This window comes from Rhinichthys klamathensis, unplaced genomic scaffold (assembly GCF_029890125.1).
Source record: "Rhinichthys klamathensis goyatoka isolate OS25496 unplaced genomic scaffold, OSU_Roscu_1.1 h1tg000015l_1, whole genome shotgun sequence".
Lineage (NCBI taxonomy): Eukaryota > Metazoa > Chordata > Actinopteri > Cypriniformes > Leuciscidae > Rhinichthys > Rhinichthys klamathensis.
Genome location: NW_026606567.1, coordinates 69,232 through 87,983, shown reverse-complemented (window position 1 = coordinate 87,983; position 18,752 = coordinate 69,232). Strand labels below are relative to the sequence as shown.

Here is an 18,752-nt window from a genome sequence, read left to right as displayed (position 1 = left end):
AGTAAATAAAAATCGAGAACATTGTTGTGAAATTCAACACCCCACATATGATACTGCACATATTAGCAAACAAAACAGGTTTCCAACCTAGCATACTGCACAAAGTGTTTAGGCCTATAGGCTACTGCAGAAAAACTGGGGTAGCATGCTATTCTGATCCAAAATTCCCACAACAAAATAATCCAAGCGTTTTTTTCTATCACGTTTATTATTGGCAAGTGTCACATGAAAGTCGAAGTGCTTCCAAAGTGTTAAATTACATGTCCAAAGTAATATACAAACACATTATTCATATTGTCATGCATGAAATGATAAAAGTAGTGTAAACATGACATATTAAAATGTGCAGACTGAAGGACGTTTTTACAAAAATCATGCATTTTAGATCAAGATGAATCCTCAGACACCATTTTAACATAACTCAGTACACATTCACACAGTCTATATAAACGGCATGTGTTCACAGTTCAGCAGGAAGTCATGGCCTCTTGAGGTTACATTTTAGACAACAGAGAAGAGGCAAAAAGAGGAAATGCACATGTAAAAGCCTCAGAGAGGTATAAGGTTTCATTCCGCTCGTGATAAGGGCTCATATCATGAATTGGAGTCATTATGTCATTGCTCATTGCCACAGAAGGTGTTGATTGGTAGCGTGAGGGTTTTATTCAGATATTTGCTCAGTGATTCGCCTCGCTCTCCAAGACTGTACTTGGACTTGGTACTCTGCTGATGGCAGTATCCCGGGTCCAAGCATGGAGAAACTTCAATGCTGTGGGCAAAAGATCACACATAATGGCTCTGTCTGGAATATATATATATGGTTTACCTAATAGGTAATGCTTGGCATTAAGGTAAAAAAAAAAAAAAAGTATAGAAAGGCATAATCTGACTGTTCACCTCTGGACATTCTTGAATGTTTTATGTGGGTCTTTATCCAAACACACACTGAATGTTCTTTCCTCCAGAACCCTGATATTGGCACTGACAGCTCTGAGTGAAGGCTAGAGAGAAAATACACTTTTTACTTTATTATTTCATTCAAGATTACTAAATACAACATCTAGAATGTAACAGAGAAATCACTATTTTATAAGCGCTGTCCAAACGTTCACTCACCATGCTAGGCCTTGTGGGATTCGTATCTTTGAAACTCATGCTGACACTATGTAGACCTGTAGAACCAAAGCGCCACATTACAAACAAGGAAACTAACATCATTAATTATTTTCCTCATCTTAAATATGTATCAGTACCTAATTGTTGATGAAAGTACATTTGATACATCTTTAATAAATACTCTCAGCCATGACCCAATGTTGTTATTGTTAACTAAAACTATATACAGTATATATGTATATATATATATATATATATACAAATTCTAAGAAATGTAATTTAAATTTAGAAATAACTAAAATAACTAGAACTGAAACTGAAATAAAAAGCAACAAAAACACAACAGAATGAAACAGAAAACATAACAAATATTACAGTAATAAATAATATACTACAAAAGTATATTAATGATACTAAAATAAAATACAATAAAATCTAACTGACATTATGTTAATTCTAAGAGTTTGCGCATAAATAAACCGAAAAGAAGAATGTAGTATTGTAAATATGTGACGTACTTCTGACTCTGCAGGAAGGTGTGACCCTCATTAACATGCCACTTGTTGACAAAGACATTCCCTTCTCAACTTCTCGGTCACTTATTGAGGCCTAAGAGAAATGTTAACAACAAATCTTTTATTACATAGATTTCTATTTAAAAGTTTAGGGTCAGTAAGATGATTTAATGTTTTTTAAAAGAAGTTTCTTATGCTCACCAGCGCAACATTTATTGAATCAAAAATGCTGTAAAATTGGTAATATCATAAAATGTAATTACAATTTCAAATAACTCTTTGCTATTGAAATATTTTCTAAAATGTAATTTATTCCTGTGATAGTAAAGCTGTATTTTCAGCATCTTTACTCCAGTCTTCAGTGTCACATGATCCTTCAGAAATCATTATAATGTGATGATTTGATGCTCAAGAAATATTTCTTATTATTATCAATGTTGAAAACTGTTGTGCTACTTCATATTTTTGAGGAAACTGTTCTACATTTTTTTTCAGGACTCTTAGAGGAACAGAAAATTAAAAAGAACAGAATTTATTTGAAATATAATAAAAAAGTCTTTGCTCTCACTTTTGAGCAATTTAATGCATCCTTACTAAACGTTGCTTTAAAAAAACACACATTGACCCCAAACTTTTGATTGGTAGTGTTTATAATACTAAAACATTGGATTAAATCTTAACATTCTTTTATATGTTTTCCAAAATAATGTTAGCTAGTTAGTTTCCCTTATTAAGAGTCAATAGTTTGAGAGGAAACTCACCTTTCTATAATTTATTGACACAACTGCACCATGAAATTCTTGTAGGTTGTATTTTTTGTAACGCACTGAACCTTCAAGGCAAAATTTAATGACAAACATTTAGTACAGGCAGATGAAACAGCACATACAGTAGATATATTTTGTAGTAAACCCCCCCCCCCCCCCCCCCCCCCCCCCCCTGTGGTGAAAATCAAGTTTTTAATGGTTTCATATGTCTATGTGGTGTTTTAAGATAAACCATGTGCAAATTCATTTTGAATCATTGCAGAGTATTTTCTAGTTAAAACTGCAGTGAACCAGAGACGGTCTCAAAAAGGAAAAAGGAAAAAAAACGTTTAAATATGTAATTTTGCTGTAAGTTTTAAGGGATAAAATGATTGACTACAGGGGGACTTAAAACATTTCAATGGCATGAGCACCTTTAATTGTGTCTTTAAACGTAGTTCTGTAGCGTTTGACCTCGGGGAAGTCCATCGCGAGCTGAGCCACAAACACTTCCTCCACCGCGTGGGTTCTGAGCCCAGAGAAGCAGATCTAGATGTGACAGCATACAGATATTCAGCTTTTGTCATTGATAACAACTCACAATTTATACAATATTGACAAACTTTTGGTAAGAACAAAGGCAATGTCCTTTTCGCACAAGTATTCATTCATTGGTTTGCATGATTGAATGTAACCTTGACAGAGTAGACGGGAAGGTGCACCGGATGCTGGCTGACACGCGTGTAGTACGAGATGATATCTAGCAGGAAGGTGTTGGGGTCTGAAGATTCGCTCTGACTGATGCTCTGCTACAATGAAACCAATTAAGAGGAAGGTTAAAAAAAAACACCCGTATTCAAACTGCTCTTGAATATGTTATATTCATACAATTTCAGGCAAGCAGGTGAAAAAGTGTGTTCTGACTTTCAACTCAATACATTAATATAGTAATCAACTCTCAGGGCCAGCACAATTACATGTGTATTTTCCTTCCAAATGTTGTCAATGTAAATGCAATTCACAGATAATGAATGTCAACATATTGAAACTCAAAAACCTAGAGTTGAAAATAGAATAACATACATTTTTACTCCATTATTCAAGCACCAAGACAGTAAAGTAAGGCTCCTTTCTCTATATTGCTGCACAGATGCTTTAGAGCTGTCAATCTTTTTTTTTTTTGCACTTAAAAACACAGTTATGCTCTCACTTTAAGTTATATTATGTAAATGTACCGTTATGAACAGTACAGTACTGTAGAGAAAAGACTGAGGATGATTTATGACTGTGGGTTGGGAGTTGGAATCGAGAAACGGTTTTGATTGCAGAAAAAATTACTCTTATGAGCCGATTCTTTTTAGTGAATCAAAAATACAGCACAACTAGTGAAGTTTAAAGGATTAGTTCACTTAAAAATTAAACTTTTGTCATTGTTTACTCACCCTCAAGTTGTTTTAAACCTGTATGAATTTCTTTCTCCTGCTGAACACAAAAGAATTTGAAGAATGTCGGTAACCAGACAGTTGATGGACACCATTGACTTCCATAGTAGGAAAATAAATACTATGGAAGTCAACAGGGTCCATCAACTGTTTGGTTAACAACTTTCTTCAAAATATCTTCTTTTGTGTTCAACAGAAGAAAGAAATTCATTCAGGTTTGAAACAACTTGAGGGTGAGTAAACAATGACAACATTTTCATTTTGAAGTGAACCATTCCTTTACCTTCCGAGTGACTCTTATGAGATGGTTGTTTTTAGTGAATCAAACTCATACGGTTCTCCCAGTGTAGTCCAACTCCTGAACGAATTACTTTTATGAGCCGATTCTTTTAAGCGAATCACATGTACAACTAACCGCGAGACATTCCGTGTTGTTTCTGACCCGTTGTTCATATAACAAAAAGATATGTATTATGCACTTTGCCAGTATAAATGATAGATAATAAAAGAATATATTTTTTAATCTTAGTACTGTAGTTGAATATATAGTTAAGTCCAATAATTAGATACACTTTTGTTGTATCTAGAAACCTGTCTAGGGTTTTAACATTCAATATGTAAACATACCTTTTGCAATGATTGTTTTAAATGTATTTGTTATTGAAATGATATCAAATGAAATTTATTTTTCCATATATTTATCCCATAAAAGCATCTAAAAGATTGTTAATGGAACCACTAAGAAACCGGAATAGATAAGAGGAATTGGAACCGGAATACAATATTAATTACCATTTGGGCCAGTTTAAGAATCATGGCCCCCAAACCGGTGATGTTACAGTCATACCACAGATCCACGCTTCCCAAGTACCCTGCCAGTGTCAGCATGTCTTCAGGAAGATCCCCCTGGTAAAGACATGCATTACAATGAAACACTGTTGAGATGTCATTGCGAAGCATCTAAAAACACAAACTATATTACCTGAATGGAAGGCGGCGACTGGTCAGTGACTGGAATGTAATACATCTCCAGATTCACTCTCTTTGTCAGCAGCAGATGTCGTGCCTCCCTTTTCCTGAGCACAAACACAGCAAGACGAAATCATTAAACTAGACTTTTACTTTTTCAAATGCAAATGAAACGTGTAAAAGAATCCATGCAGACATCTTACCGTATAGTGTGGAGAGTCTTGGCTAGCCGTCCTAGCGTTCTGTCGTCACCCATAACAACAATGCGAGCCGTGAGGTTCCTTTCCTCTTTATTGAGGACGTATCCTCCATTTCCCTTAATGGCCTCCATCATGAGCGTCATTCTGTTCCCAGCTTTAGGCAATCGCATACACGGCCTCCTGTAGAAGGACTGGGAGCTGCTCTGTTCCTCTGGGCCTCCCTGAGACTCTATCATTATAGAGGAGAACTCACTGATGGGCATGTCTCCCTCGATGCCACTGTCTATGGACACGGTGGACATGACAGAGTTACGTTTCAGGTCATCCTCGTCCATATAAGCAGAGTTTCTGTCTGCAGGAACCATCAGTGCAAAGTTAACCAGCTCATTCCCTGTTTAAAAAGAAAACATAAAACAATCAAACTACGTCCAATGTCAGATTTGTACAGGCATTAGTTGAAATAACAGCAGTTGAGCTCACATATCTCATCCTCTTTGGTCCAGACATGGAAGCTGACCTCAGGACAGGGCAGCTGAGTTTCCACTTTCGAGGCTGGACATGATGAATCTAAACAGACCAAAAGTGTGAATATTAAAAGACTAACCCCCCCTCTTACAGACCAGACTAAAATGCATCTTTGAACTTTTAATTGAAAGCAACTTATCTTAAAATATGTAAGAGCCATTGTTTTGTCTTAAGATGCACACTAGTAATGTTTTTTTCTAAGGTACATTTTTAAAAGCTACTTAAATGTCCTAATTGAACTAAGGCCTAATCCTGGCTTAATTTAAAGGGATAGTTCACTTTGAAATAAATTTTTGGTATGTTTTAGCTTACCTCAAGGGCATCCAAGATGTAGGTGTCTTTGTTTCCCCAGTAGTTTCAATTTCGATATTTTTAGGTCAAACCGTTCTTATCTGTCAGTCATGCAGGTCTATGGTAACTTCCTCAAAGAGCATGCACAGAGAAGTCCAAATTAAACATGATTTAATGACTCGTAAATGTAAGTACACATTGATGGCCTAAGACACGAAACGAGCGGTTTGTGTGAGAAAACTAACAGTATTTATATCGTTTTTACCTCTTGTAAACACAGCCACGTCCAAGTGATCTGAGGGCGCGGGCGCTTCGGTCTGTGCAAGCGCCGGAAGTGATCTCTCACGCGTGTACGTCACTCATTGTTTAGACAGAACAGAGATTGTAGGTAAGACGGCTAATTAAAATGGTATTAATTTGCGCTTATCCGGGATGTTTAAACCGTCGTAAATGAAAACAATTACGTATGCTCGCGCGAACTCATCCGGGAGTGGTGAGTTTTCACTTCCGGCGCTTGCGCAGACCGAAGCGCCCGCGCCCTCGGATCACTTGGACGTGGCTGTGGTTACAAGAGGTAAAAACGATATAAATACTGTTCGTTTTCTCACACAAACCGCTCGTTTCGTGTCTTAGGCCATCAATGTGTACTTACATTTACGAGTCATTAAATCGTGTATAATTTGGACTTCTCTGTGCATGTTCTTTGAGGTGGTGACCATAGACCTGCATTATATGACTGACAGACAAGAACGGTTTGACCTAAAAATATCAAAATTTAAACTACTGCGGAAACATAGACACCTACATCTTGGATGCCCTTGAGGTAAGCTAAAACATACCAAAAATTTTTTTCAAAGTGAACTATCCCTTTAAGCCCTGTCTGTGAAACCGGGCCTATATGTTTGAGTCTGTCTATTTGTGTCTATAAATAGTGTCTTATTGGATTGTGGTGAGGATATTTCTACCTTTTGCAGCAGTCAGGATGTCTTGGTAGATCTTTTGTAATCTTGTTTTGTACTGGTTATCATCAGAAGCTCCATCTTCTGTTCTCTGCTCTAGGATGGTGACAACATTCTGGAAGTGCAGCTCCAGGTCTTCACCTAAATGCTGAAAGAAACAAAAGACTTAGGGCCAGATTTACTAAACAGGGCAAATTAGAGTGCAATCCCATAAAAGCGTCTACCAAGAGCCAAGCAAATTGGCGTTTGGTTTAAGACGTGCTTTTTTTGGGAGGCAAATAATGAGGCAAATACCAGTAAATTGATGAGCGCAAACCTTAATAAATCAATTTGTGTGATTCATTTAAAGGGGACATATCATGAAAATCTGACTTTTTCTGTGTTTTAGTGCTATAATCGGGTCCCCAGTGCATCTACCAACCCAGAAAACGTGAAAAGTGACAGCCCAGTAACTTTGCTTCGGTAAGCCTTTTTCAATGCAAGCATGTCAAAAATAAACCGATCTGATTTCGCTCCCCTTCTGACATAGGAAGGGGATCTTATTATAATATTACCGCCCCTTAATCTGCACGTTTACGCCCACGGCGCCGCCATTCGGTTTACGCAAGCGTCATTAGTGTAACCAGTTCTAACGCAATGGCAAAAGTTCGAGCAAAGCATGCAAACTGTTCTGTCGTTGGTAGCAAAGAGCACTATTAGATCAAAAATGTCACAGCTGTCTCATAAGGGACCTAAAGGAACTAAGTCAACTTGTGTAAAAGTTAAACATGACGGTACATGCAAGTCGGTGAGATGAATCAATGTAACTCCACAACAACTACATAAATGTATCCACTAACCATTCAGAAACGTCCAGGTGTGTCTAAAAGTTGCAACCTCTTCCTGAGCCTCTCCACTCTGCTACTGGTTATTTCTGAGATTTTGGATGAGAGAGATTATTCGCGTGTTTTGTTATTGCCAGAGTATCCAAAGCTCATGCAAAGGATCGGCCGTCTTCTTAACGGAGGTGGGGGAGCAGCAGCTCATTTGCATTTAAAGGGCCACACACAAAAACGGCGCGTTTTTGCTCAGACCCAAAAAGGGGCAAATTTGACAAGCTATAATAAAAAGTATCTGTTGGGTATTTTGAGCAGAAACTTCACAGACACATTCTGGGGACACCATACATTTATATTACATCTTGTGGAAAGGGGCATAATATGTCACCTTTAAATACTCTCCTTCCATAAATTTAGCGAAGATGCATATGCAGTAATTTCAGCCGCAAAAATAACCCTGACCATGCCTTTTCAGTGCTTATTTTTCACTGCATGTCTTTAGTAAATCCTGACTATTTTTTTAACACCAAAACAGGGTTTGCGCTGGCGTGAGCTGTTAGTAAATCTGGGCCATAGTGTTCTTTAGAGCAGGAGATTTCAATCTTTTAGATGCCAAGGGCCCTCAAATATCCTCGTGTGAGGGCCCCCCAACCTGAAAGGCATCTATCTTTTATAAACACTTATACACTGAAAAAATTATATTATAAATCTAAAATTAGTTTCTATTAAGCTACATTATTGTATATTTTGTATACTCACTAGTAATATACTGTTAAATGTCAAACTTTGATCAAATTTTTATTTATTTTTTATTATTCAAACATTTTATTAGTTTATTTTAATCTAATTTAATAATAATTAAAAATATTAATAACCACTGCTTTAGAGTATAGTTTTTTTCATTAAATACTTTGTACATCTTAGAGGATTAAAAAGTTTAAACCTGATTATAAATATAAAAAAGCACCCATCTCAATTGATATTGTTGTTATTATCCCATTTGAGTAAAAAAAAAAAAAAAAAAAAAAAAAACATTTAAAGAAACTTTTCATTTGCGAGCATTTATTTGATCAAAAGTGACAGTGAAGACTTTTACATTGTTACAAAAAATCTATTAAAAATAAATGCTTTTATTTTGAACTTTATATTCATCAAAGAATCCTAAAAAAATGTATCATGGCTTCTACAACTTTTTTCAACATTGATAATTATTAGAAATGTTTCTTGAGCATCAAATCAGCATATTAGAATGATTTCCGAAGGATGATGTGACACTGAAGACTGGAGGAATGATGCTGGAAATAGTTTTTACTGTATTATTGATCAAATAAATGCAGCCTTGCTGAGCATAAGAGACTTATTTCAAAAGATCTCACAGACAGAAGTTTTGAACAGTACAGTATATATAAATGTTATCATTTGAAATCCCATGGGATGTTTTGTGAATATAGTGATGCTCTACAGATATTTTTAATCGCACACAAACCTCTAGAGCATGTGCGAGCTGGTCAACATGGCACTGCTTTCCTAATCCAGCTATCACTGTGTGCAGTAAAACCCTGCGTTTGCACATCAACGGGTCTCCACCACCAGCGTCCGCAGACTCCACGTCCGCCTTGAGCGCATTCAGCAGAGACGGAGGAAACACAGCGGGATCTATGAACACAAACACCCTGATCAAAGAAACACAGAGTTGCACACAGTGAATACAAAGACCATAAAGTGCATTTACAAATAAAAACAATTAATCACTAAAACTTCCCTCTTGTAAAAAGGCATGGTAACACTTTAATTTCATATGCCTGAAATAAAAAGAGGAATTCATACTACAAATGAGGTGACATTTCTTAGAATGTTATTAAAAAAATAGTGTGACCGAATCGTAAATGAGTCACGACGGATTGACTTATTAACCAATGTGGGCAGATCACATGGGTTGGTTGGGTTTAAATATGTAGCTATTCATCAGAGTTAAATTCAAAGTCTTTACTGTCACTTTTGACCCATTAAATGGATCCTTTCTGGAAAAAGGTATTAATTATCTAAAGAAAACAAAAGAAAAAAAGTACAGCCCCCAAACTTTTGAATGGTAGTGTATAAAAAAGTACAGGAATATTAATAGACTGGCATCATCTTACTTCTCATGAAGTGGATAAAGATCATTACGTAGGCTGTGTTCAGCAATGACTCTCCTCTGAAACAGTATTCCTGGAACAGATTGAAAACAGCACCTTGAAAACTGCTGCAGGATGGGATTTCCACAGAATGAAATACACATATGAAGTAGCTATCCATATTTTCATTGGTGCATCTTTTGAATGCCATAAATATGATTGAGATTAAAGGGATAGTTCACTTTGAAATAAATTTTTGGTATGTTTTAGCTTACCTCAAGGGCATCCAAGATGTAGGTGTCTTTGTTTCCGCAGTAGTTTCAATTTTGATATTTTTAGGTCAAACCGTTCTTATCTGTCAGTCATGCAGGTCTATGGTCACCACCTCAAAGAGCATGCACAGAGAAGTCCAAATTAAACATGATTTAATGACTCGTAAATGTAAGTACACATTGATGGCCTAAGACACGAAACGAGCGGTTTGTGTGAGAAAACGAACAGTATTTATATAGTTTTTACCTCTTGTAAACACAGCCATGTCCAAGTGATCTGAGGGCGCGGGCGCTTCGGTCTGCGCAAGCGCCGGAAAGCGCCGGAAAGCGCCGGAAGTGATCTCTCGCGCGTGTACGTCACTCGTTTTTTACACAGAGATTTCGGAAGTGTTACCTTTCACTGTTAAGATCTAAACATATTTAGATATACAGGAAATCGCAATGGAAGACGATTTCTATATATCAACAGACATGTTGATTTTTTTTCGCAACCGCGCGAGAGATCACTTCCGGCGCTTGCGCAGACCGAAGCGCCTGCGCCCTCAGATCACTTGGACGTGGCTGTGGTTACAAGAGGTAAAAACGATATAAATACTGTTCGTTTTCTCACACAAACCGCTCGTTTCGTGTCTTAGGCCATCAATGTGTACTTACATTTACGAGTCATTAAATCATGTTTAATTTGGACTTCTCTGTGCATGCTCTTTGAGGTGGTGACCATAGACCTGCATGACTGACAGACAAGAACGGTTTGACCTAAAAATATCAAAATTAAAACTTCTGCGGAAACAAAGACACCTACATCTTGGATGTCCTTGAGGCAAGCTAAAACAAACCAAAAATTAATTTCAAAGTGAACTATCCCTTTAACTGCATCCAAACATGCCATCTCCTCGCATGAGTTACAGGTGCACCAATGGTGGTTAGTAAGAAATTCCCATGCAAACCAAACGGGGTTGAATGAGTGTATTCGAGTAACAATGTTACCAGAAATGAAACTGAAAAATACTCCAAAACTCCAGTTTAACAATTAGTTCGATACATAGACAGCATTCCATGCTTTAATGTAACTGTATTACCTGGTGCAATTTGTTCCATTTTCATCTGTCTTGCATAGTTGAGTGCAATTGCACAGTAAGGTAAAGGTAATGTAACTAAACTTCTCAGGCAAATGTACATCCTTCGATAGAGGTCTTCTGGAATACATACAGACTGAAATACAGCAGAGAACCTGATGAGCAACATGCATCACACATGGCTAGAAAACAATCCAATCATGTTGATTTCCAGTTAAGCAACAAGGAACTGTTCCTACAATAACAAATCTGCCAGGAACCTGCTTGCAGATGTATTGCACATCACTGACTGGAAACAATAACACAACAAACAAAATCATTTACAGAAATCTGACCTGTAGGACTGCGTAGGCAAGTGTGTGAAGTAAAGGAATGATGCGAATCTTGGAATCGATTCTCTCCGCCTGGAATAAATCGTATAAAAAGGAGAGAAATAATCAGATCATCATTCACAGTGAAAATTGCACAACTACAACTCAGCTTTGATGGTAAAATCTTGTTCCGCACAGACCTTTGACACATTTAACTTTAAAGAAACAGACCTTTGACAAATTTAACTTTAAAGAAACAGACCTTTTCGAGCTCTTTTATCAGAACCCTCACCAGAGGGACACTGATAGATGGGTTTCTGTCCACCCTGTTATGCAGAGTCCATCTCAACATGCCTAAACAAAACGACATAACATATAAACTTAAATCGTATACTTTTTTGGCCTTTTCAGATGTGATTAGCATAAACTATAATACTGAGCTGCAAGAAAAGTCTTCAAAAATGCTTAGTTTTGGAACAGTTGAACATTTTTGGGGTGAACTGTTCCATTAACCCTCTGAAGCATGATGATGTCCACTGCGAAAAGTCATCATAGGCAATTACCTTTGACCCTTTCCCATAATTCTATGTGTCTGACCTGTTTATATTTTATTGTGAATTGTATATATGACAACATTCTCTGCAATATTTGAAACTTTAGAACATTCTGGGAACATTCTGGGAACATTAGTTTTTTTGGTTATAAAAATACTAAGTTAAAAGAAGGTTCCACAAATGTTATGATTAATAATCATAATGATCAATAATCAAGATGAATAAAAATAACAAAAAGGAAACCCAGAATACACTATTTTGATGGAATAAAAACATTAGGAATTATTATATATTATTGTTTTGAAGTAAAATGCATCAGAGGGTTAATCTTCACATCTTGGACAAGGAAATAGCATATTATGGATCATTCAGGGTGAATTGCATGATATCTCAAGGCAGATTTAACATGCATAGATTTGTATTACCTTTTAGTTTAGATTGTTAGAAAAGCGTCGGTACCTTTATTGCAGGCTGATCCGGCTTGAGGTTCACAGTCCAGTTCTCTGAGGATGGAATGGACATTGTGGTAGAGACTAGACTCCACGACTGAGGAGACGCCATCGACTGCAAAACAGTTCACACAACCTCATGAAACACCAACAATACAGATGTTTGAAAACTTCAGTTTTCAATTAGCAGATTTAGACTAATAAGAAATGAAAAGTGTAAATATATACAGTACACTACCCTTCAAAAGTTTGTGGTGGGTACGATTTTTGAATGTTTTTGAAAGAAGTCTCTTATGCTCACCAAGGCTGCCTTTATTCAATTAAAAATATAGTAAAAACAGTAATATTGTGACATATTATTTCAATTTAAACTAAGCAGTTTTCTATTTGACTATATTTTAAAATGTGATTTATTTCTGTGATGCAAAGCTGAATTTGCAGCATCATTTCTTCAGTCTTCAGTGTCACATGATCCTTCAGAAATCATTCTAATATGATGATTTGATGCTCAAGAAACATTTATTATTATCATCAATGTTGAAAACAGTTGTGCTGCTTCATATTTGGAAACCGTGATACATTTTGTAAGGATTCTTTTGATGAATAGAAAGTTCTAAAGAATAGCATTTATTTGAAATAAAAGCAAACTTGAATAATCCATTGTAAAGTACTACAGTAATATATGGTAGTACTATATACTCCCATTGCATACACACTACTAAATAAATATTGGAACAAATTCCCAGCTCTCAGATTCTGTCAATTTTATTACGAAATTCTAACAATAAATACCGTTTTGGCGCTTTTAGGTGTGACAGATCGCATACATCCATTCTGTAATATCGACCAATCAGTGTTTTTCAACCGCGGAAAGAGGTCAATAAAATAGCTGGAGTAGGCCTACATTTACCTCAGGGAAGCCATTTAATGACCATAGCACGTAAGTTGGATAGAAAAAATAGTATTTTATAATATATTTAGTATTAGTATAAATGAGTATTTTGCTAAATATGTGCACCATATTACATATTTATTATATTTTTTACTTATATCGTTAAAATATTATAAAGTTGTTGTAATAAAAAAACGCATTAGGCCTATATTTAATTTGAGTTGATATTTGTAACCTTTAATAATACCAGCTGACAGGGCTCTCTATGTTTACAGCATTAGGTGCGCTTTTCTTTCTTGAGAAAAATTAACATCTTCTGTAGCCTATATGTATAATATGTATCCAAATTGAATCAAAATCAGAATAAAACCACAAGAATTTAATTGAAATTGTAAAATTTGTATCAAGCAATAATAAAAGCAGTAGCCTCTATACCAATTATTGCACCATGCTGTCACTAAACTTAATAAAAGTATGTGTAGCTAGGCTACCAAATGTTTTGACAACCACAATAGCCTACACCTATAGTGATGCAAGTGTTTTTTTTTACATCGCCCCCCCCATGAATAAAGTGGAAGTGAGTCTGTAACAGAAAAGCATGTGTTAGGAAAGAGTGTTTTAGTACATGTTTCTTCCATTGAGGGTTCTTCATGTCTGCAAGCACAAAATAAGGAGAACACGCCTTTGTGTGAGCGCATACACACATCAGCAATATAATTATATTGCATGTATGCCCATTTCCTGCATTGAGGTCACAGTTTGTAAATTTAGAGAGCACAACACGGATGCAGAAAAGACCCCACGGTTCTCGGCACAGGAAGCAGATTTCAAAGGGGTGAAAACCTCACGGGTTTTCATGTTGTGAGAGAAATGTTGTTACTTCTCATAAATCATGTGTTAGACATAATTACATATTTGCATTTTACAAATGAATGAGCTTAACATGCACTAAACCATTACTAAACAGTTGTTAAACTGGTTTTAAAGCACTTCATAGCACTGAAACTGCACTTTTAAGAGTTTTTAATGACCTCTTATTAACCACTGACTCTGGAAATTCTGCCATACTAGTGCTTTTAGACCTCACCGCCACATTTGATAGCTTTGCAGAGGTGAAAACTCGCTTTGCAGTGGTTTAAGTCCTATTTGTCTGGGAGATGTTTTTCAGTAAAGCTTGGGGACTTTGGCTCATCTACTGCCCCCCTTTTTTGTGGTGTTCCACAGGGCTCAATTCTTGGACCACTTCTCTTTTCCCTCTTTCACCCTAGGAAGCATAATTAGAAAGCATGGCATCTCCTACCACTTCTATGTGGACGACTCCCAAATATATCTGCCCCTCAAAAGAGGTGAAAACTCCCTCGTACCTCTACTATAGTGTTTAAAAGATATTAAGGCCTGGATGGCTTCTAACTTTTTAAATTTAAATGAAGATAAAACTGAGGTCATTGTGTTTGGACCCAGTCGGGCCAGTGATATCCTTTCTGTTGACCTGGGTTACCTGCAACAATATGTGAAACCCGTAGTGACAAAACTGGGTGTGAAAATAGACAATGGTTTTAAACTTGATAAACAGATAAATAATGTTCTTAAATCCAGTTTTTATCACCTGAGGCTTTTATCTAAACTTCGGCTGGTCACTCCAAAAACCAGGTTAAAAACCAGGGGCGATCGTGCTTTTTCAGCAGCAGCCCCTAAACTGTGGAATGAGCTACCTCCACAGGTCAAATTGGCCCGACCCTTAAATGTTTTAAATCCCGTCTTAAACCCACTTGTATTCCCTGTCTTTTAGCCCAGCATGCATGAGAGCTGTATCGTCTTGTTGTTTTAAGTGTTTCTATGTGTTTTATATGTGTTTTTATGCTGTATTTCTTGTTCAGCACTTTGTAAACCTGTTTTTTTTTTTTTTTAAATGTGCTATATAAATAAAATGGATTGGATTGGAAACAACCTTCTTTTTTAAATAATAAGACTAAAACAAATGCTGCTGCTTTCATCCTGTACCTAAAAATAGTACATTTTAATAGATTATTCTTTGCTTATTATTGTATTATCCACACACAAAAATTATGAGCAAAACAGAAATACACAGTAAATGTACATTACACAAGCCTACCTTCCATGCATAAAACAGCTGTTCCTATAAGGAACAGTGATAATGTGATAATCCCAGTCCTCGTGCGAGAGCAGACGGTATTTGAATAATCTTGACAACAATCTTGCTCATCAGGAAGTCTCTTTTCCTCAGTCTGATCATCTGTGTGAACGCCTGCCTGTGATAAAAGGAAGAAACAGGCTCTTTACTATTCAAACAGGCCTTTAAACAGGCCAAGGTATTCAAATGCTGTCTTTCTCTCTCGAACACAGACAGACTGAAGACTACTCAGTTGGTTTCCTGCCATACCAATGTGTGGCTAAATGAAGCTAAGCGGATATATTTTTAGCACTGTCGTTTTTTTCACCTTTCGTCCAGACAGGCCCTCACTCAAAGCCTCATGCTCATCACACATACTGTGACTGTGTTTTTGTCTCCTTTATTGTGCAAATAAAACCGGACATCACACTTTTTTACAGAGACCAAAACCTGAGCTCCACCCCTGTTTGATCTTGCGAAGAAAAGGGAACTGTCAGATATAATCCAGATTTTGATCTGACTATATGATAGCATTCATAACCAGACGATTTACTGGCCCAACTTATGCAGATGACCCCTGACAACGAGTTTCTGGAAAAACAAACAATAATAAATAACTTGCAGCACATTCATCTGACATTCATCAAAACAGGATGCGGACATTCTGGTTTTATATTACTGACCAATTAAATCTTTACAGAAACAGAATGAGAACCCACATGGGGTTTACCTACTGTAAAAGCTTTAAGTCAGAAAGTCATATACTGTTTAAATTTAAATGTAAACATCTTTCCTTACTTATTAACGACAATGGTAAAAATGTCTCTCCTATGACTTGACCAACCTAAATGACCCAACATGATGTCTGTGTTTAAGGTTCGTAAACTTAGTCTAGTTTTGAACTTTTTGGGTTACACTTTGTTTAAGGTGTCTTTGTTACACTGTACTTATACATTTAAGTATTGAGTAATATTGAGTAACATGTATTTACTATAGGGGTTAGGATCAGCATTTGGATTAGGGTTAGTTTAAGTATGCATAATTTATAGTTATTAGTAACTATACAAGTAACATGTAACAATGATAAAAAATAAAGTGTTACCACTTTGTGCTTAATCAGTCATTTCTGTATATTAATTAGACTTCTTTTTAAAAATCATCTTTAATGTATTTGTTATACTTCTTTCCTAATTTTCCCTGAACGAGTGATTCAAAAATGATTGTGAGCAACACTTGTTCTTTTACATAGGCTAAATATATGAAATACTATAAGGGTAACTTAGGCTATATGCCATGAATATAGGCTTAATAGCATATATTTCGAATCACTATATTGAAATGTCAACAATAATCAGCAAGATTTAGATCTATTACGTTGACACCATGTAAAGCATCTTGACTGAGGCAAACAACAACAAAAATAAATAAATACATACAACATATAACCGAAGTTCATAGGAAGTAGATTTTTGAGCCATGAGATTTACAAAAAGTTAGTTATGAAAAGTCACAGAACATTTTCAATCGACCTACCTCTCGTGCTTGTCTTAAGCAGATCCGCTTCAGTTCATTCACCCTTTACAGATGACAGAGGAGCGCAGCGTTTGTGTAGCCCCGCCCACATCGGACACGTCACTTCCCATTGGAGCACTCCCATTACAATCAACAAAGCAAATTAATGACGTCTCTGAAATCATTTGATCGACTGATAACATTTTGAGAAATGACGTAGGCCTACATAAGGAACTCTTTTCAAATAAATAAATAAATTAAATGAAGAACTCTACTCAAATAAATAAATAAATAAATAAGTAGGCTAAACTACATAAATAACTTCTCAAATTATTAATATAAATAAATAATAAAAAAATAATAAAAATATTTCAATGCAAAAATACCACATATAGGCTAATGCATCAATAAATATATATAAAAAAACATAATAAAAATATCATTTTTGACAAACCAATACAATATGCCTATCAGCTTTCTAAGATTACAGACTCTGAAAACTCCCATGTACATAAGTCAGATGTACATAAAAGGGAAATCATTTGTACACAGTTATATTTGCACACACAGCTCTTTTTGTCTGCGAGGAAACAGTCTACTTCCTATTCATATACACCACAACCCTGCTTTGTACTCAAAGAACACCTCACATGTAGCTTTTCATTTTCATTTCACCCCAAAACGAGATGATAAGCTGCTTGACGGATGACCATCTATCATGCTTTTTACATGCACAAATGTTGCAGTTACAATGACAACCACAATACCAGCCCCTGGTCTTAAAAATCCATTCATAGCACATGGGAACTAAAACACTGGTTTGCACTAAGTAACAAATAACTTCCACCTGAAGTAGGCAGTGTTATGACATTACCACCAAAGAGGTAAAATAAGAAGTTAATTTGCGATATTAACCTTTGCTGATGTAAAAGAGGACATGAGAAACCTCACACTGCCTTGCATGCACATGCATTTCCTTATTTCAGTGGTTTTAAACTGACCTATGTTCTGTATTCAAGCTCTTCACATGCGTGAGTCATCATAGGCCAGTGGTCATAAAAATCCATTGTGCCTACGTAAATCGAATGAAACCCAATACTGATGGAAAAATCTGAAGTCGTCTTATACCACGCAAGTGGGAAGCAACCCACGACGCATCAGTGCTAAAATAGAGTCTGTATAATGATGTGCTAGACGGCTGCAGTTTCAGTGAACCTCAGTCTTAGTAGCCTATTTGTTAAGACAAATCTTTGGTAATGATGGAAAACCTGCTATTTCTCTGAGACCTGTGATGATGACATTATTCCAGTTTGTCCGAGACTTCAGCACCAAGGACAGTGGCAAGAAAAAAATGACATGCAGGATAAAAAAACAAAATACATTCATCTGCTGCCAGGAAACAAAAAGAACACATGTGATCCAATTTAGTGATTTTAGAAGATGCTCTGCTTATGAATTTGTTGCTTTTTTAAAGTCGGCATAAAAACAGAAGTTGTGATAGCCTTTACTTCCCTTTTGTGACATAGGCCTGAGTGAAACGGCATCTCGGACAAGAACAAATGTTGGGCGGGGCTTGATTTTGTCCATGAGGAATTGATTGGATGGTTGTGGTTTGCTATTGCTGTGATGTATGAGTGACAGGTTGTCCCGCCCTCGCCTAAGTAAACATCATCAGAAAAGAAATGTTGTTTAAAGAGCGAGGATTAAAGATTATAAGGACACATACATATAAAAATAATAAGAAGTGTCAACTTTTATTTCATGGTGACTTTAAAGTTGCCTGTGGTCTTGTGGCTTTCAGTGGACCTGTACTTGAACAATACATAATGACGCCAAGAATACGAATGCTAATGATTGTTC

At 36.3% G+C, this 18,752-nt stretch overlaps 1 protein-coding gene across 1 annotated transcript; it reads right to left on the bottom strand.

Moving 5' to 3' along the window:
* Nucleotides 1-195: 195 nt before the first annotated feature.
* On the bottom strand, nucleotides 196-15,545 carry pik3r6b (phosphoinositide-3-kinase, regulatory subunit 6b). The gene is made up of 19 exons (XM_056271648.1): nucleotides 15,363-15,545; nucleotides 12,368-12,472; nucleotides 11,617-11,708; nucleotides 11,379-11,447; nucleotides 11,047-11,179; nucleotides 9,720-9,789; nucleotides 9,068-9,254; nucleotides 6,770-6,911; nucleotides 5,469-5,555; nucleotides 4,992-5,379; nucleotides 4,802-4,895; nucleotides 4,612-4,725; nucleotides 3,073-3,186; nucleotides 2,812-2,926; nucleotides 2,393-2,463; nucleotides 1,635-1,725; nucleotides 1,117-1,172; nucleotides 898-1,001; nucleotides 196-769 (listed from the first exon to the last, which is right to left on the bottom strand). The coding sequence occupies exons 1-19, from the start codon at nucleotides 15,367-15,369 to the stop codon at nucleotides 616-618; spliced, it is 2,193 nt and encodes a 730-aa protein (XP_056127623.1). The 5' UTR covers nucleotides 15,370-15,545; the 3' UTR covers nucleotides 196-615.
* Between the last annotated feature and the right edge of the window lie 3,207 nt (nucleotides 15,546-18,752).